At 42.4% G+C, this 18,102-nt stretch overlaps 1 protein-coding gene across 4 annotated transcripts in view; it reads left to right on the forward strand.

The window, feature by feature from the left end:
• Positions 1 to 18,102, forward strand: part of Wdr41 (WD repeat domain 41) — a 58,634-nt gene that overhangs the window by 14,947 nt on the left and 25,585 nt on the right. For 3 of the 4 annotated variants that reach the window (XM_076927190.1, XM_076927193.1, XM_076927191.1), the window contains exon 3: positions 16,714 to 16,762. In XM_076927190.1, the coding sequence (XP_076783305.1) occupies positions 16,714 to 16,762 (49 nt within the window). Of the gene's footprint in view, positions 1 to 15,650; positions 16,264 to 16,713; positions 16,763 to 18,102 lie in introns of those variants that run through there. The other variant, XM_076927192.1, reaches the window with a different exon arrangement.

Consider the following 18,102-nt stretch of genomic DNA (forward strand, 5'->3'; position numbering starts at 1 on the left):
TCTTTGGAAAGTCAGTTGTGTTAGGTGGTGTTTTGCTGAAGCAAACGTGAAGGAGTGTTTTCTTGAAGTGGACACAGGTGAAAGGCTCAGGCAGACTTGTGAAGGAATGTGTGGCTGAAGCAGACACAGGAGAAAGGAGGATCTGCTAAAGCAAGCACGTGAAAGGACACGTGATGAAGGATTCTTGTTGGGATAAAGTGTGGGTCCCACATCCGTCCCATCATGGGGAGACAGAGGCACAGGAAGTTTGACTGTGGGTTGGTGGTCACCGTGGCTGAGAATGCGGAGAGAGGTCTTCTGTGGGAGATTAGATGGCAGCTCTGTGGGTGAAAACCTTCTCCATTGTTCCCCATGGTGGATCCTGATGAAAGAGATCCATGAAAGAAGTCCATGGTTTTAAGATGTTTATTGTCATGGTGGAAAGTAGATGAGAAACTGTACCCCCGTTTTCTCAGGGTGGGCATGAGGTTAAATACCTTTTGCAGGGAAGAGTGTCTGGGAAGGAATGCTTAACTGGCTATGCCCCTCTGGCCTTTAGGTACCTCATTAATATGGAGATCTATCTTGAGGCTCTGTGGGCTGTAGTCATGCCCTCTACCTGTGGAGGAGCTAGTAGGGGTGTTGCCCTACATGACTATATAACTCTGTGGAGGGCTGCAGCCTCGTGTCAGGATCCTGTAATCTGGGAGCATAGCAAATGCCTACTGTCCCTTTCTGGGGACCCTGCGGGGTCACCTGCTGGGTTACCAGGATTTCAAGCCAGTGCTCGATCAGAAATCAGGCTGCCTTCCACAGTCCTACAGATTCTTTGCTAACAACCTGCATGCATTAGTCCACCTTACATTTGGTAGTTGAACTCCATTTGTTGGGACTCCATAGAGAGAAATGCATCAAAAAATCAAGGACTTGGGTTGATTGGCACAGTGATGTCAGCTGAGACAGATGCATGTGGTGAGGTAAGATACATGTTGAAGCAAGACAAGTGCCAAGGCAAAACCCACGGAGGAAGGGAGTATAAAAAGGACTCAGTGGACAGTGATGGAGGCTGACCTTGGCTTGCTTGTAGAACTAGCTGTGCAATTGTAAGTCTCTGACGAGCCTTAGCTACTGGGGACCCCTTGAGTGAACTTGGAGCCAGAGATTGATGCAAAAGCAAGAGGAGTTTATTGTTCCAGCATGCTGGGGTTGTCCTGCATCCAAAAGGAGAGGCAATGGACCTTGGACAGCCTGTTCGGCCAGTTTTTACACAGTTTTCAGGGGTAGAATAGAGCAACAGCCACTAGGCATAATGTGATTGGCAGAACAGTGTGACTTTTAAACTGATTGGTCCTTAGATTGGTCCATCCTGAGGAATGTGTCTATGTGCTCTGGGCTTCCCTTGTCTGCAGGTGGTCAATGGTTGCCTCCCCCCACTCCCAACCCCCTGCCCCTGTGATTTTCCTGAGGAATGTAATTCAGCTTCTCCCTTCTGGAAGGGAAATGTGTCTACTTACCTCTCTCTTCCAGTGGGTAAGAAGTGCCTATGTGCTCTAAGGACTTCTTCCTTCTGGGAAGGGAGGGGCCCTGGCGGAATTTTCCAAAGGCTCTAAGTTGACCTATTCACAATGTTTGTGGGTCTCTTCACTTCTGGAACTTCTCCAGGTATTCCTGCTGGTCCCTCCTGCTGACCAGAGCCAAGGCTAAGGCCTGGCTGTCTCTGATAGGTAGTGCCACTGACCGCTGCTGATTTGTCTTTGCTATCCTGTCTCTACTGAACTGGACTCTAGTGTATCCATGAAGTGTTTGTGAGTGGATGGAGCTACCACTACTAATCTGTGAACTGAACTGCTGATTTCCAGACAACACAGATGGGAGTTGCTCCAAAGAGCCATTTCTAAACAGTCCTACTTCCCCTGTATCCTTTCGTTTCCACCTCTGGTGGGTGGTGGGCTAAAAGGGAGGATAAAGTATTTAAGAACCATCATTAAAAATAAGGTTTGAAAAAAATTAAAGTTACAGTGTATCTTTGTTTTTTTACCTTCAAAGTGTTTATTTTGAAAGTAAAGTATGATTTCAAGTATAAGTTCCTACATGTAAGGAAATCATCAATTTTATCTTGACAATCATAAAGGTGCCTGAAGAACAAGTAATGCTTAAACCCTTGGATACATCAGTGAGACCATCAACAGGAAAAGGATGGGTTTGATGAGTTCCTGGAAATCAAAATTAGATTAAGGCAAGGCTGAGAAACACCAGGGTTCTGCATGTTTAGGGGAATCTCCACAATTTTAGGAGTTTGACAATCTATCAAATGCACTGAAATTTTAGACTAACTGACTCTCATAGGAATAGCTAAAGACATAATCTGCTGGATTATGTCTCAAGGCAAGCTCAGTGGGCAGTCTATTCTTCTAAGTTCCTGTAGAAGGTTGTACATGCAGCCAAGGTGGGTAACTACCTAGGTCTTATTATTAGGTCTATTGTGGTAAGAAAGGTCTTTCTGGCCTGCTCAAGGCTGGGTGGAGGATACAATCATACATGGAAAAAAACATATGAAAGCCATAGAAAGTCTTTAAAATTATTCTACCAGCCCCAGACTGGGTTGAGCAATAAATTAGAGGACTTTATGCTTTACCACTTCTGTCCTCAGAGGCAGCTTGAAGCAGAAAGAGCTAACTGGTGTGGGCTTGAAACCTCTAAGCCTGCCAGCAGTGATACCTCCTCCAACAAGGCCACAACTTTCCAAACAGTCCTGCCAGCTGTGCAACAAGCCTTCAATGCATGAGCCTCTGGTCATTCTCGTTCAGACCCCCACAGCAGTATATTTTACTGATTCCAAGGAGCATATTTTTTTTTTTTTTCATTTTAACGTCTGAAATTTGGACACATCACACAATTGATGCCCTTCAGACATAATTGGCAGCATTTCTCTCTTAGTGGTACATAGATAACAGTGTTCATGCCTGATGATGATTTGTGAAATACACAAGTTTCTGAATGCTTGTTGTCTTCAGATCTCACGATGAGAACTGTATATTACTTGCCTTGGTGTTTTTCTAAGTCCAGCTTATTATCTCAATAAACTTATGGTATTTAGTAGAGAAGCAGTTTTCTCAATACCATATACTGAGGCTTATGTCTTTGGGTTCTATGAACATACACTGTGGTTCATATGAAATGTTATAGTAGCAATCACCTTTCTTTCACTGCCTAGCTTAAGCCTTATTAATGTGTTAGTTACTCCCTGATAAATGACTCATTCCTTCCATTCAGAAATTGCAGTGCTTCCGAAATATTCCAAATTTTTGAGTTGAATTTCCACTTCCAGTTTTGAGATAAAGTATGTGCTTGACCAACTAGGATTTGGTTTTGGATAAGCTGCTATAATGTAACTAAATTTTTAGTGATTTTTTTTTATAGGCAAATAGATAATTGTAGCCCACAGATGACCTATCCTGTGTTAGCTAACTTATGATAGATGCTAGTGTGTAGTAAAGAAATTGGTTTGCTTTTCAGAGTTTTATTTCCACTTTAGAACAGTGACAGTAAATACTGAGATGGCCAATAAATAACTAAGTAAATCAGCCACAGAATATATATAAGAGAGCTGAGAGGCAGAATAATCTACAAAGTGAGTAATTGGCCTTTGAGCAATAAAAATCGACTATGATTTCATGCATTAGTACTGAGCATTGTTTAGAATTAACTTTGTTTGCTGCTGATTAAATTCCAGTTGGAGGTGAAGTGCTTCTCCTCGTTTCTAAGCTCCCAGCCATTCAGTCATCGCTCATGGCGAACTGATTTCTCCTTGTGAGATTCAAACATGATAAAAACAATAATGAGAAGTTAAAAATCAAGGTTAGAAGAAAAGCATTTTAGACCTGCAGGCTTTCTGAATGGGAGAAAAGCAATTATAAGGGTTTGGAGAATCAATAGAAATTGATGTTTTATACCAAAGAAAACTTAAGGCTTTGAGTCCCACCCACACTGCTTTCTCTGTATAAACACAAAGAAATCAATAGGCCCCAAACCAAGCTACTAAGGATTTACTTCCAGCAATTACCGTTGATACTCAAGGTAGTGTTGTGTATTTGAGTTTGGAGAACACGTCATTAAACGTAGAAAAAAAAAGAAGTTTTAAAAATGTTTTTAAAAAATATGTTCTTTGAAAGTTTTATACATGTATACGATGTGACTTGATCATATCCAGCCCTTAGCCCCTCCCTTCCAGCTCTGCTCCTCCCCCTTCCCCACCCCTTCCCTCATGGCTTGATGGGCTAATTTCTAAATTACTGAGCTCACTTAGGTCTGCTAGTATATGTGGGCTTAGGATGACCAGACTCACCAGAGTTTTTAAATTGCTCACATTTTGAAATTAAAATAAACAGCGTAAATGGGTTTGGCATTAAGTGTTGTGTGCTTCTAGCTAATTAAGTAAGGAGTCTTAGAGTCTGCCTGACTGTGTTTGATCATGCAGGAGATCTGATGAGGGTTTGATGTGAGAACTGAGGGTGGGATTCCCTGAGCCTATGAAGACTGCAGGAGGCTGAAGCGGAGCGCTGGGTGTTTAATCAGCATGGAGCCCTGAGGAAGGTCTCAGGAGACAGAAGGGAGACGCTGTGTGTCTTGTGTAGGAATAATCTACTGGTGGAGATCTTCCGGTCAGACAGTCATTTCCATCTCGGTCTTAGTCCTTGACTCCTCTCCTAATGATGGTCTCCACCAGCTCTGCTGACTGAAGACCTCAAAGACCGTATGGAATCCACTGCTGATCTCGGAGGGAAGTAGCACGGACTGGAAAATGATAGAACTATTAGTGTACATGACTTATCAATGAACTATGGTTAACTATGACCAGGGATATGTAGTTCACAGCTGGCTTTCTTTCTCGTCTTATTAAAAAAGCCTGAATTCAACTATAAGGGAATAATGGTAGAAAGACAACTTAGTTGTAATTCTGGGTTACTAGTGTTCATTACAGAGTCGTGTGCTTCATTATTAATAACAAGTCTACAGCTTACGGTTTGGTTGTTGTACAGCACTGTGTTGGGTGCCTGCTTAAAAACAGTGCTTGCTTGATTTTGTTATATGATGAAAATATATATATGAAAAACAATCATTTTTCACTATGATGAAAAATAACTTGAAAATTAATTTCTTGATAGGACTTAAGTATAGAATGTTTTACTCTATAATGTAGACGGTGTTCCTGAGTGCAGAGGGATGAGGGTGAGGAGGCACCAGTCTAGTGGTGTTTTCTGCCCCTTCCTTTTCATGGCCCTAGACAAACTGTTCTTTACTTCTCTGCATTTCATATACCTTCAATGCAACCACTGCCAAGAATCTACAAACCTCACCCAGTATGTATGAAGAAAGACCAAGGAGCCAAGATGAGAAAAGGAGAGGTCTTGATTTTAAAAACAGAGTTAAAAGTTTTAGCCACTGGGAGACTGGAGGTCATCTTTGTATCTGCTTTTATATTTTAGCAGGTTCCTTTTTGTAATCCTGTAAGTGCTTTGCCTTTGGACCCTTAATACCTGGCATGGAATTTATAAGACATCTTATCAACATTTGTTATAATCTTTGTTGGTGCAAGTGAAAATATCACTAGTAAGATTTCACAATACATTGACTTCAAATTATATGATAGCCCCGGTGGCACAGACAGCATTGTAGTAGCATGAAACCAGACATGTAAACCAATGGAACAGAATGGAGAACCCCAAATAAACTTATGTAGGTATAACCACCTAATATTTGGCCAAAGTGTCAAAGTGTCTACAGAGAGTAAGGGACACTTTGTTCAACAAATTGTTCTGACAGGACTGAGAGTCAGCCTGTGGAAAGGTAACATCACATCCCCGTCTCTCACCCTGCACAAAGAAACATTTAAAAAACATATATCAGCCTTTAATTTAAAATCTGAAGTAGTAAAATTGTTAGGGGAAAATGGAATCTATGTCAAGATGCAAGTGTGTTTGAACTCTGTGAACGCGGCTCCAAATGCACAGGAAAGCTCCCAGATAACCAACTGGTGGGAATACACAGAGCTAAAAAGTTCCTCATAGCAAAGTGAATGGATAGGCTACAGAATGGAAGCTAACACTTTGCAAATGTGCTTCAGACAGGGCATTAACACCTAGAACGTATAAAGACTGGCAGTCAATCCCCAAACTGCTGAACGGGCTAATGAAATAGACAGTTCTCAAACATGAAACCCAGGTGGCCAGTGAGTATTTTTTAAAAGTGTTCCTGGGGCTGGGAAGATGTCTCCGTAAAGTGCCTGTCACACAAGCCTGAGAACCACAGTTCAGATCCCCAGCACACACACACACACAAAAGTCTAGAAGGTCAAGTGTAGGCTTAGATTTTTCAAAAGGTTCTTAAATGAATTAACCTCTCTTTTTGCCCACCATCCACTAGAGTTGGTGGAAAAGAACGGTTAATAGAGCAAAAGAAGATGTGGGCCTGTTCACAAATATTTCTTTGGAGCAAATCTAATCTGCATTGTTAGGATATCAGCTGTTCAGTTTATTCGAATCAGCAGTAGCCGCTCAACTCTCTGGCAAACACCATTCACGAATCAGCAACAGCAGGCCATCCAGGAGAAACTTCAAGGCTCTGCCAATCATTCTGACTCCACTGAAGCCACAAGAAGCAACCAGTGTCTGAATCTGGAGAAGTGACAAGAAGCCCCCAGAATGTTGGGGGCCGACTTTTAGCAGAAAGCGGCTATTAGCTTTGCAGCCATCTTGAGCCATATACCCTGACATGAGACTTGGATTACAATAGCCTACAACAGCTGAGAACACTCCGATAATCTTGGTTTAGATACCTTGAGATTAAAGGTGTGTGAGATTAAAGGTGCGTGAGATTAAAGGTGTGTGAGATTAAAGGTGTGTGACTTAAGAGTATGACTTAGAAGTATAGAGATCAGAGTTAGAGACAAGACCTAAGGGCATGATTAAAGGTGTAACTTAGAAGTGTGGCTTAGAATCAGACTATAGAAGAGAGAACCAGACAACAGACTGAGATCAGAGACTATAGAGGGATCATCAGACACATCGGATATTAGGTAGAATCTGCCCTCACCCTCGCTCTTGCTGAACCCCGACCCGCAGACCGGAGCAGCAGCTTGGGCCGGGATACAGTGGCCGCCCAAACGTGGGTCGGCCCAGGCCTCAACATTTTGCCTGGGCTGCGACGTTTTTGGCCACCCCAACGTGGGGCTAGTGTGGACCCCAACATTATTTTGGTGCCTGAACATGGGGCAGCAAGAACTAGAGACCCAGTGACGGACTTTACTGGAAGAAGGATCTGTTGGTTGTCCCAGGAATCTGCCTCGTTGAGAAAGGTAAGGAAATGGGACAAGAAATTAGTCAGCCTGAATTCAACTCTCTGTTTTGGTTTTGTTGTTTGCTGCTCACATGTGTTAATTTTCTGCTTTTGTTCTTGAATGCTGTCCTTTTTGTTCAAAATAAAAGGAAGCGTAAGTTAGAATCCAAAATACAACCAAAGGTTGATGACAATTTGTCAGAGCCAGATTGTGCTGACCAAGAGAAAGAGGAAGTCAAATTTTATGACGCTGAAATGCCCTATGTGTCTCCACCTCCAAGTGCTCCCCCAATGGAGATGGTGGTTATAGATCCCATAAGGGAATTACAGAAAAAAATATCTGTTCTTAAACAACAAATAGAGCTAGAAAAAGAGTATCAGGACTTAATTAATCAGCTACAAAAATTAAAGACAGGAAAGATGTCTCAAGAGGTAAACTGTGAAAATCCCCTGGCTCCTTGCATTCCTCAACCAGGAATCCAAAGGCAGTCCCTATCACCTAGCTTAAGATTAGCCACAGATCAGCCAGAGGAGGGAAAGGCTGAGGCTTTCCCTGTATCTGAGACTAGAGACAATCAAGGAGTTGCTTGGAGACATCACACAGGTTTTAATTTTCAAATTATTAAGGAATTAAAAAATGCAGTATCTCAATACGGTGCCACTGCTCCTTTTACTCTTGCAATTTTAGACTCTGCCGCAGAGGAGTGGCTAACTCCTAGTGATTGGAATACGTTAGCGAGAGCAGTTCTTACTGGTGGAGACTATTTAATTTGGAAATCAGAGTATCATGAGAATTGCAAAGAGACAGCTAGGAGAAATATTCAGGCAGGCAATGGTTGGTCCTTTGATGCCTTAGTAGGAGAAGGGCAATTTGCTTCTAGTGATAACCAGATGCAATATGACCCAGGTTTATTTGCTCAAATTCAAAATGCAGCCATGAAGGCTTGGTGTAAACTTCCGGTAAAGGGAGACCCTGGTGCATCTTTAACAACAGTCAGGCAAGGGCCTGATGAGCGATTTTCTGACTTTGTTCATCGATTAATGACAACAGCAGGGAGGATTTTTGGTAATGCAGAGGCAGGTGTAGATTATGTGAAACAACTTGCATATGAAAATGCCAATCCTGCCTGCCAAGCGGCCATTAGACCTTATAGGAAAAAGACAGACCTTGCGGGGTACATCAGACTCTGTTTTGACATAGGTCCTTCTTACCAACAGGGCTTAGCTATGGCGGCTGCCATGCAAGGAAAATCAGTAAGAGATTTTTTGGCAAGTAAAGACAGAAAGGCATGTTTTAAATGTGGTAAGCCTGGACACTTTGCAAGAGATTGCAAAGTAGAAAATGAGTTAAGCCAGAGACAGCCCAGAAAACAGCCTGGGCTCTGCCCAATTTGCAAACCTGGAAGGCATTGGGCTAGTGATTGTAGGTCTAAACAAGACGCACAAGGTAACACCCTTTCCCATAATCAGGGAAACGGGAACAGGGGCCAGCTCCAGGCCCTGAACCGATGCAAGCCAAAACAGGCTTATGGAGCAGTCAGTGTCCTACCAGCAAACACCAATCCCTTTCTGAACTTAGTCGAGCAACACCAGGAAGCGCAGGACTAGACCTCAGTTTGGCCACCCACACAGTATTAACCCCAGAAATGGGACCTCAGGCCTTACCCACTGGAGTTTTTGGACCACTCTATCCAAATGTGTTTGGCCTGATAGTGGGAAGAAGCAGTACTACTATGCAGGGACTACAAATTTTTCCTGGAGTTATAGACAATGATTATCAAGGTGAGATTAAAGTAATGGCACAGGCAATTCAGAATATAGTCACCATTCCTGCAGGAAAGAGGATAGCTCAACTATTGTTACTTCCATTGTACCCTACTAATCACAAATATAAGAATCCTAAAGAGGGGATCAAGGTTTTGGTTCCTCTAATGCATCCTGGGTACAGCCTATAGTTAAACAAAAACCTATGATGACAATCTGGCTAGATGGAAAGGCATCCAAGGCTTGGTTGACACAGGAGCTGATGTGACTATCCTAAAACAAAGTGATTGGCCTGCTACCTGGCCTCTGACCCCAACCTTAACCAATTTAAGGGGTATTGGCCAAAGTCAAAATCCACTACAAAGCTCTAAGGTGCTGATGTGGAAAGATAAAGAAGGAAATACAGGAAATATACAACCCTATGTCATCTCAGGCCTTCCCATTAATCTCTGGGGCAGAGATCTGTTATCCCAGTTGAGATTGATTATGTGCAGCCCTAATGAAGTAATCATGGCTCAAATGGTAAACTCTGAGCTTTCCCCAGACAAAGGATTAGGAAAAGGTGAAGATGGAATTATTCATCCTACTGAAGTTTATGGTAACAATGAAAGAAGAGGCTTGGGGTATTTTTGATGGGGGCTACTGATTCAGCTGCACCCCTAGGACGTTGTGCGGATCCCATCACCTGGAAAGGGGACTCGCCCGTCTGGGTGGATCAGTGGTCCCTAACCACTGAAAAATTACAAGCTGCCCAGTTGCTAGTGCAGGAGCAATTACAGGCAGGACATTTAGAAGAGAGTAACTCCCCCTGGAACACCCCAATATTTGTCATTAGGAAAAAGTCAGGAAAGTGGAGATTGTTGCAAGACTTGAGGGCTGTTAATGCAACCATGATTAAAATGGGAGCCTTACAACCTGGGCTGCCCACACCGGTGGCCATACCTTTAGGTTATTATAAAAGTTATAGATTTAAAAGACTGTTTTTTTACTATCCCCTTGCATCCTAATGATAGAAAACGTTTTGCTTTCAGTGTTCCCTCTATAAACTTTAGGGAACCTATGAAAAGATATCAATGGAAGGTCTTGCCTCAGGGTATGGCTAACAGTCCTACCTTGTGCCAAAAGTTTGTGGCTTCTGCCATAGAGGGTGTTAGAACTATGTGGAAGCAAATCTTTGCTTCCACATGATTCATTTCATGGATGATATTTTGATAGCTGGAAAAGATGGAAAACAGGTACTCCAGTGCTTTGATGATCTTAGAACAGCTTTACAGACTGCAGGGTTACAAATAGCACCAGAAAAGGTGCAATTACAAGACCCATATACCTATTTAGGATTTCAGATTAATGGTCCACGCATTATTAATAGTAAAGCCACACTGAGGACTGATTCCCTTAAGACACTTAATGATTTTCAAAAACTATTGGGAGATATTAATTGGCTAAGACCATATTTGAAACTCACGACTGGAGAACTGAAGCCTCTGTTTGATATTCTTAAGGGAGATCCTGACCCTAAATCTGGCAGGGCTCTAACAGAGGAGGGTAGAAAAGCCTTACAGAAGGTAGAGAATGCTATTTCATCTCAATTTGTAACTCATATTAATTATTCTAAGCCTTTATATTTTCTTATTTTTAACACAAAATTAACTCCTACTGCAGTTTTTTGGCAAACTGCATCCATATTATGGGTTCATCTTCCCTCATCCCCCAAGAAAGTTCTTAATCCATACTATGCAGCTATAGCAGATATAATTATGTTAGGCAGAGATAACAGTCAAAAATATTTTGGAAAAGATCCTGATATCATAGTACAACCCTATACAAGGCATCAGGTTGATTGGCTTATGCAAAATTCTGAAGTCTGGCCTATTGCATGTGCTTCATTTGCTGGTCAGATAGATAATCATTATCCACCAGATAAATTGGTTCAGTTTTGTAATCATCATGAATTTGTTTTTCCATCTCGTACTGCACATGAACCTATCAAGGAAGCATTGCTAGTTTTTACTGATGGTTCCTCATCAGGAACAGCTGCTTATGCTTTTAAGGATCAAGTAATCTCTTTTGCTACATCATCTGTATCAGCTCAATTGGTTGAATTACATGCTGTTATTTCGGTGTTTCAAGCATTTCCAAATCAAACTATTAATATTTATACAGATAGCTCATATATAGCTCAGTCTATCCCTCTACTAGAAACTGCTGCACAAATAAAGCATTCCTCAGAAGCAGCTGATTTGTTTTTACAGTGCCAACAATTAATTTTGAGGAGAAAGTGTAAATTCTTTATAGGACACCTGAGAGCTCACACTGGGCTACCAGGTCCTCTCTCTGAAGGAAATACCAAGGCAGACCTAGCTATTCGTATAGCTGCAGTGACTTTATCAGATCAGCAATCTAACTTGGATCAGGCCATAAAGGCTCATGAGTTACATCACCTTAATTTTAAAACTTTAAAAGGTATGTTTAAAATTACCAGAGAACAAGCTAGACAAATTGTTAAACAATGTCAATCATGTGTTAAACTTTTACCAGTTCCTCATTTGGGTGTAAATCCAAAGGGACTGATACCAAACAGTATCTGGCAAATGGATGTTACTCATTATAATGAATTTGGCAAGCAAAAATATATACATGTATGTGTAGACACATACAGTGGTTTCATTTATGCAACATTACAAACTGGAGAAGCAAGCAAGCATGTGATCGCTCATATGCTTGCTACAATCGCTGTATTGGGTGTGCCTAAACAGATAAAAACTGACAATGGCCCAGGTTATACAAGCTCCAGTTTCCACCAATTTTGTGAAAGATTGGGAATACTACATAAAACGGGTATTCCATATAATCCACAGGGCCAAGGTATAGTAGAAAGGGCACATCAAACCATTAAATGTCAATTTGAAAAAATTAAAAAGGGGGAATGGTACCCTACCAAGGGATCCCCCAGAAATATCCTTCATCATGCACTCTTCATTTTAAATTTTTAAAATTTGGATTCTGAAGGAAAATCTGCTGCAGATAGATTCTGGCATCCTGATACCAAAAAGAATTTTGCAACAGTCCTCTGGAAGGACCCATTAACTGGAACCTGGAATGGGCCAGATCCAGTGCTTATCTGGGGAAGAAGTTCTGTTTGCATATATTCCCAAACTGCAGATGCTGCACGTTGGCTGCCAGAGAGACTGATTAAACAAATAGACAACAATAACAAATCCAGGAAGGAGAAACCCCCTGAGAAGCATATTTTTTCTTCACAGGAAACATGAAGATGCTTCACAATTGCCTTCAAACTGGAACAGATCAACGAGTAAACCTGACTTGGGAAGTTCTCAGTGCTGAAGGAGACATCACCACCTGAATCTCCAGGGTGGCTCTATTGGACTCTAGATTCCCTGACTTATGATTTAGTGGGGAACTAGATTGTTTTAGATTTAGTGGGAATTTAGATTGTTTAGACCCAGGAGAAAACCCACTACCACAGTTACTATAGTTGTTTTTTGGGTTTGAGATTGACTAGAGCAGGAACAGGGATTTCCTTAGTTTTCTTTAGATCAAAGCTATGATCAGTTTTGTATTTCTATAGATTTAGATTCTGATATAAGACATTTATAAACAGAATAGAAGAGGCTTACACTTTTTACTCCTCTGATAGAGGGAGTTATATGTTGCCCTTTAAAAAGAGTGTTGCTGTCATACTAACTATTCAGGCGTTGTTAAGTCTCTTGTCTTTTGGGTCCATGCAGTTCAACAAACTGATGGCTTTTGTATAAGATGCTATTCAAATGAAACCCACACAGGTCCATTATTACAGGCTGGAAGTAAGGGATTGTAAAACCTCTGTCATCAAGACTAATGAGGTATATCCCCTAACTTACGCGCTAAGCCGGATAGTCAGTGACGGGTAAGAGCATACCGAGACCCTTGCCCCTAAAAGAAGGGAGGCCTCACCATCCTAAGACAGGAGCTCAACCAATGGCTGTTGAGTATCCAAGGACGGGAAAGGGAGGCTGGGGTCCTTTGCTCCAACCTAGGACAGGCACGGTTTCCGTAAGTTTTCCCAGCTTTCCCTTTTGAAAAAAAAAATTAAAAAGGGAGACCTGTTGGGGGCCGACATTTAGCAGAAAGCGGCTATTAGCTTTGCAGCCATCTTGAGCCATATACCCTGACATGAGACTTGGATCACAATAGCCTACAACAGCTGAGAACATTCCGATAATCTTGGTTTAGATACCTTGAGATTAAAGGTGTGTGAGATTAAAGGTGTGTGATTTAAGAGTATGACTTAGAAGTATAGAGATCAGAGTTAGAGACAAGACCTAAGGGCATGATTAAAGGTGTAACTTAGAGGCGTGGCTTAGAAGTGAGACATATAAAAGGCAGAGGCAGACAGTAGAGAGTCAGACTATAGAGGGAGAATCAGATACATCGGACATTAGGTAGAGTCTGCCCTCACCCTCGCTCTTGCTGAACCCCGACCTGCAGACCGGAGCGGCAGCTTGGGCAGGAATACAGTGTCCGCCCAAACGTGGGTTGGCTCGGGCCTCAACATTTTGCCTGGGCTGCGACGTTTTTGGCCGCCCCAACGTGGGGCTAGTGTGGACCCCAACATTATTTTGGCGCCCGAACAGGGACTCGAGCTTGGGCCCCAACACCAGAACACCACCAGAAGTTTTTAGATTTGTTTCTCTCTATGAAGTCTGTAGTGTGAAATTATTAAAAATCAATCCACGCTATTGCCGGCTAGGCACTGGCCAGTGGTCTCCATCTGCTCCCAGCTTGGTACATAGCCAGAGACCAAGACTGCATGTTTCCCCTGGCTAGTGCTTCTCCTACCAATGCTGGCCCTGGCTCTGCCTCGCCAGAGCTCCGAGATCACTCTCTTGGTCACCATGTCCAGCTGCTGCCAATCTGCTCTGCACTCCAAAATTTCTACTGCTAGCTGGGGGGGGGGGGGGGAAGGGGGGAAGGGAGGGAGGTATCCTCTCTCTAACCCATGTTCCACTGCAGTTACCTTTCCTCTGGAGCTCAGTTCTTGCACAATCTTCCTGTCCCAAAGGCTGGCCAAATTACACCCCAGCTATGTTCTTTCCCTCTGGCCTACCTGAGAGGTTGAGAAATGGAAAACATCAAACAATCTTAGTTTAAAATCAATAGATAGCACAACTGCTGGGTGGAGAATCAGTCATCCTAAATTCATCAACTATTCTATGTTAGAAATCTTCTGGTGGTGGATTCTGGTAGATTCTGCCACCAGATCTAACAGTTCCTGGTCTACATGCTGCTTCCTTTTGCTCCTGCCTCGCCGTTTCTTCCCCCTGTGTTCCTTCCCTCTTCCTCTCTTGGACCCAGAGGGCCCATCTCCTCCTCACACAGCGATTGGCTTCTTGTTGTCTTTATTATCCAGTCTATTATTTAGGGGAAAATTCTACTTCAGAAGTCACAACAAATGATGACTAACAAAGAATGGCAAGGTGAACAAATATCATCTAGTGTCATCAGCAAAGACACCAAAGCCCAAGGATGACCAGCAAAGAATGGCAAGGCAAATCATTACTACCCAGTATCCTCCACTGTCTGCTGGACTATATTTATATCCTTCCCAAACATCACATGCTCTCTCAAGTATCTGCTCTAGCAAAACATCACATGCCCCTTTTCTAGGCTGTTTCCAGAAAGGCACCACATGTCTGTTCTTAGCAAAACATCCTCCCACTTGTCTGCTTCAGCAAAAACATCCTCTCGTAAGACAGTTTCCAGAAAAACATCACATGACACAACTGAGTCAACAACAAAGAAACAAGAAACTTCCACTTGAGTCAAGTGCATCTTTACCCCTGGCACTAGGAGGGTGTGCAAGCAGATCTTCAAGGCTTGCTGGTCAGTTATGCCAGCCAGTTAGTGAGCTCTGGGTTTCATTAAACATCCCTCTCAAACTGTGAGGCAGAGAGTGGGAGAAGACGTCTAACATCCACCTTGGCTTCTCTATGTATGCACATACATACAAATACTCGAATAGAGTTTGAAAAAAGGGAATCAGTGTACCATACCCTTAGCTATCAAGGAAATGCAAATTAAAACTGCTTTGAGGGGCTGGGAGATGGCTTCATGGGTAAGATCCCTTGCTCACCAGCATGAGGACTTGGGTTCAAATCTGCTGTACTTGTGTAAAAAGCCAGACATGGCTATGTGTGCCTGTGATTAAGAACACACCCAGTGAGAGCCGGGCGGTGGTGGCGCACGCCTTTAATCCCAGCACTTGGGAGGCAGAGGCAGGTGGATTTCTAAGTTTGAGGCCAGCCTGGTCTACAGAGTGAGCTCCAGGACAGCCAGGGCTACACAGAGAAACCCTGTCTCAAAAAACAAAACAAAACAAAACGAACAAAGAACACACCCAGTATCTCCTCTCTGGCCACACATATGCGCGCGTGCGCGCGCGCGCACACACACACACACACACGAGCTTAAAACTACACTCATGGCCATGCATCACACAGACAGACACAGACACTCTGCTGACCTTACCTCAGTCAGAATGCATATTAAAAAAAAAAAAAAAAAAAAAACAAAAAAAACCCAAAAAACAGGTAACAACAAATGCCTAAAGGGGTGTGTTGAGAGAGGGGCCCATATTCACTGCTGGTGGGAGAGCATGGGAGTGCAGACATTATGGGATTAGTGTGAAGTTTGTCCAGAAACTCAAAGTAGAATGACCACAGAGCCTACATCCCAAAGGACCCTGAATCCTATCACACAGAGATTTGCCCAACCATGGTTACTGATGAATTATTCAGAATGTCAGGGAAATGGGGTCATCGCACATGTTCGCTCCGTGTGAATGGATAAGAAAAATATCATATATGTGCACAATGAAGTTTGATTCAGCTGTTAAAAAAAATGGAGTTGTAAAGTTTCCAGGAAAATGGGTAGATCTGGAGAATATTGTAGCAAGCACTGTGACCCAGACTCAGAAGGACAAGTGCTGTGTGTTGTCTTTCATGTGGATCCAAGACTTTAATGTTTAACCCACGTGGCTGTGAGCATTAGTGTGAACTATGAAGACGGAAAGGGAGCACAAAAGGAGAAAAGAGTGTGGAGGACGGGGCAGAACATGTGTGATGTGTTAGCCTCAGCAGGCACACACACACACGCGTGCACACACACACACACATACCTGCTAAGGTCAGAAAGGCAGCTGGAGTCGAGGACGATCAACAGAAACAAATTTAGTTTGAAAATGCCATAGTGCAGCCTAACACTTTGTGTGCTGGTTTAAAAAAAAAAAAAAGTTCGCACTGAGCCTGACACAGAGGGACTCATTCAACTAGTTGTTAATTGCTATTAATAGTAATACAACTATGATATCAACATGTTAATCTTTGATCAGCATATTGAAGCCAATATAAATATATTGATATGAACATAGATCTTAAAATTCATGTTAATATTTAATCTATACATTATAGTTAATATCTTGATAATAGCCTTGATGCATTCCTGTTATGTAAAACATCAAATATTAATATGTATTTTTACAAACAATTTTATTAAAATAATATTACATTAAAAAAAAAATCTCACGACTTAAATGTCACTAGTGATTTTTCCTCATGGCCTCTTTTCTCAAACCAGGTTTGCATCTGCCGGCGATGATGGAATTATAGTTGTGTGGAATGCCCAGGTAAGTGCCCATTAAATGTGGGCTGTAATGAGTGCATGGCACTGTGGTTGAAAACTCACTCACTACTACTGTGTGGTACTCAGTATGTTGGCCTGTGGGATTGGTTAATATGTGGGAAGGGTTAGTTAGATATATTCGTTTGCAATAGGGACTAGTAGTTCATATTATTTTAAGTGTATGCAGGTGTGTGTGTGTGTGTTGTGAGTGTATGCCTACAGAGGCTAAAAGATGTCTGGGCCCCAGGAGCTGGAGTTATGAGAACAGTGAGTCTCCTGACATGGGTCCTCTGCAAGAGGAGTGAATGCTCTTAGCCACCGTACTATCTCTGTAGCCTCAGAGAGTTTTGGGTTGTCAGCTACTATGCAGTGACATAAAAAATGAAGGTGCTCCATCACCTCTGTCCTCATTTTCCTGTGGTCTTGTTTAGATCCAGCCAGCCTTTAACGCCAAACTATCCACGGGTGGCTCCAGTCCTCCTCAACCTCACACTGGGTGCTCAGGTGTCCATGTGAAATTTTTGCATATACTCTCCTCACATCCTCCTGTGTACTTAAAGTTTTCTGTAGCATATATGTCATACTTTACACAGTGCAAATGTTGCAGGGAATAGGGACAAAGTCTTTTCATGTTCAGTACAGTTTGTTCTCTTTCGATGGCTGGTTGATTGGTTGGTTGATTTGAGACAGTCTGGCCCAGACTACTTCAGCATATTGAAATCCAGGATTACAGATGTAATTTTAGTCTAAGATTGGTTGAATTAAGCCAGTCATCATGGCACATGCCTGCAATCCTAGAGGCGAAGTCAGGTGGATCAGGTGGTCCAGGCTAGCCTTAGCTTCAGAATAAATTTGAGGCAAGCCTGGACTGTATTATTATTATTTCCTAATAAACAAAAAAGTGAAATAAGTTGAATCCATCTTCTAAAGATGGTGGATGCAGAAGGCCAGATGTACTGTAGACACATTCTTGAAATCCTGCAGACATGGGAAGATTGAAATGTATAGCATTGTGTGTCTCTCCGTGGGAGGTGAGGGAGAGGCTGAGGAGAGGACTAGTGGGTGGGAGTAGGTGCTGGGTTAAGTGTGCCTGCAGGCCACTGCACTTTCATTTGCTCTGCACCTGTAGCTGCAGAGGTTAGACATATGTGCATGTGTCTGTTTCCTGTCTACAGACTAAACTGTTGCTGTTGTTGCAGAACTCACATCATTCCCAAGAATCACAGGAAAGTGTTTCTTTAAATTGACGATGAAAATATCCTAAAATAGCATACTGACTAAAAAACAGCCAAAAGTATTCAGAGCTGTTTTTAATACTTGATTAGATTATATTTATTTGATTGT

The sequence above is a fragment of the Arvicanthis niloticus genome, chromosome 29 (assembly GCF_011762505.2).
Source record: "Arvicanthis niloticus isolate mArvNil1 chromosome 29, mArvNil1.pat.X, whole genome shotgun sequence".
Taxonomy (NCBI): Eukaryota; Metazoa; Chordata; class Mammalia; order Rodentia; family Muridae; genus Arvicanthis; species Arvicanthis niloticus.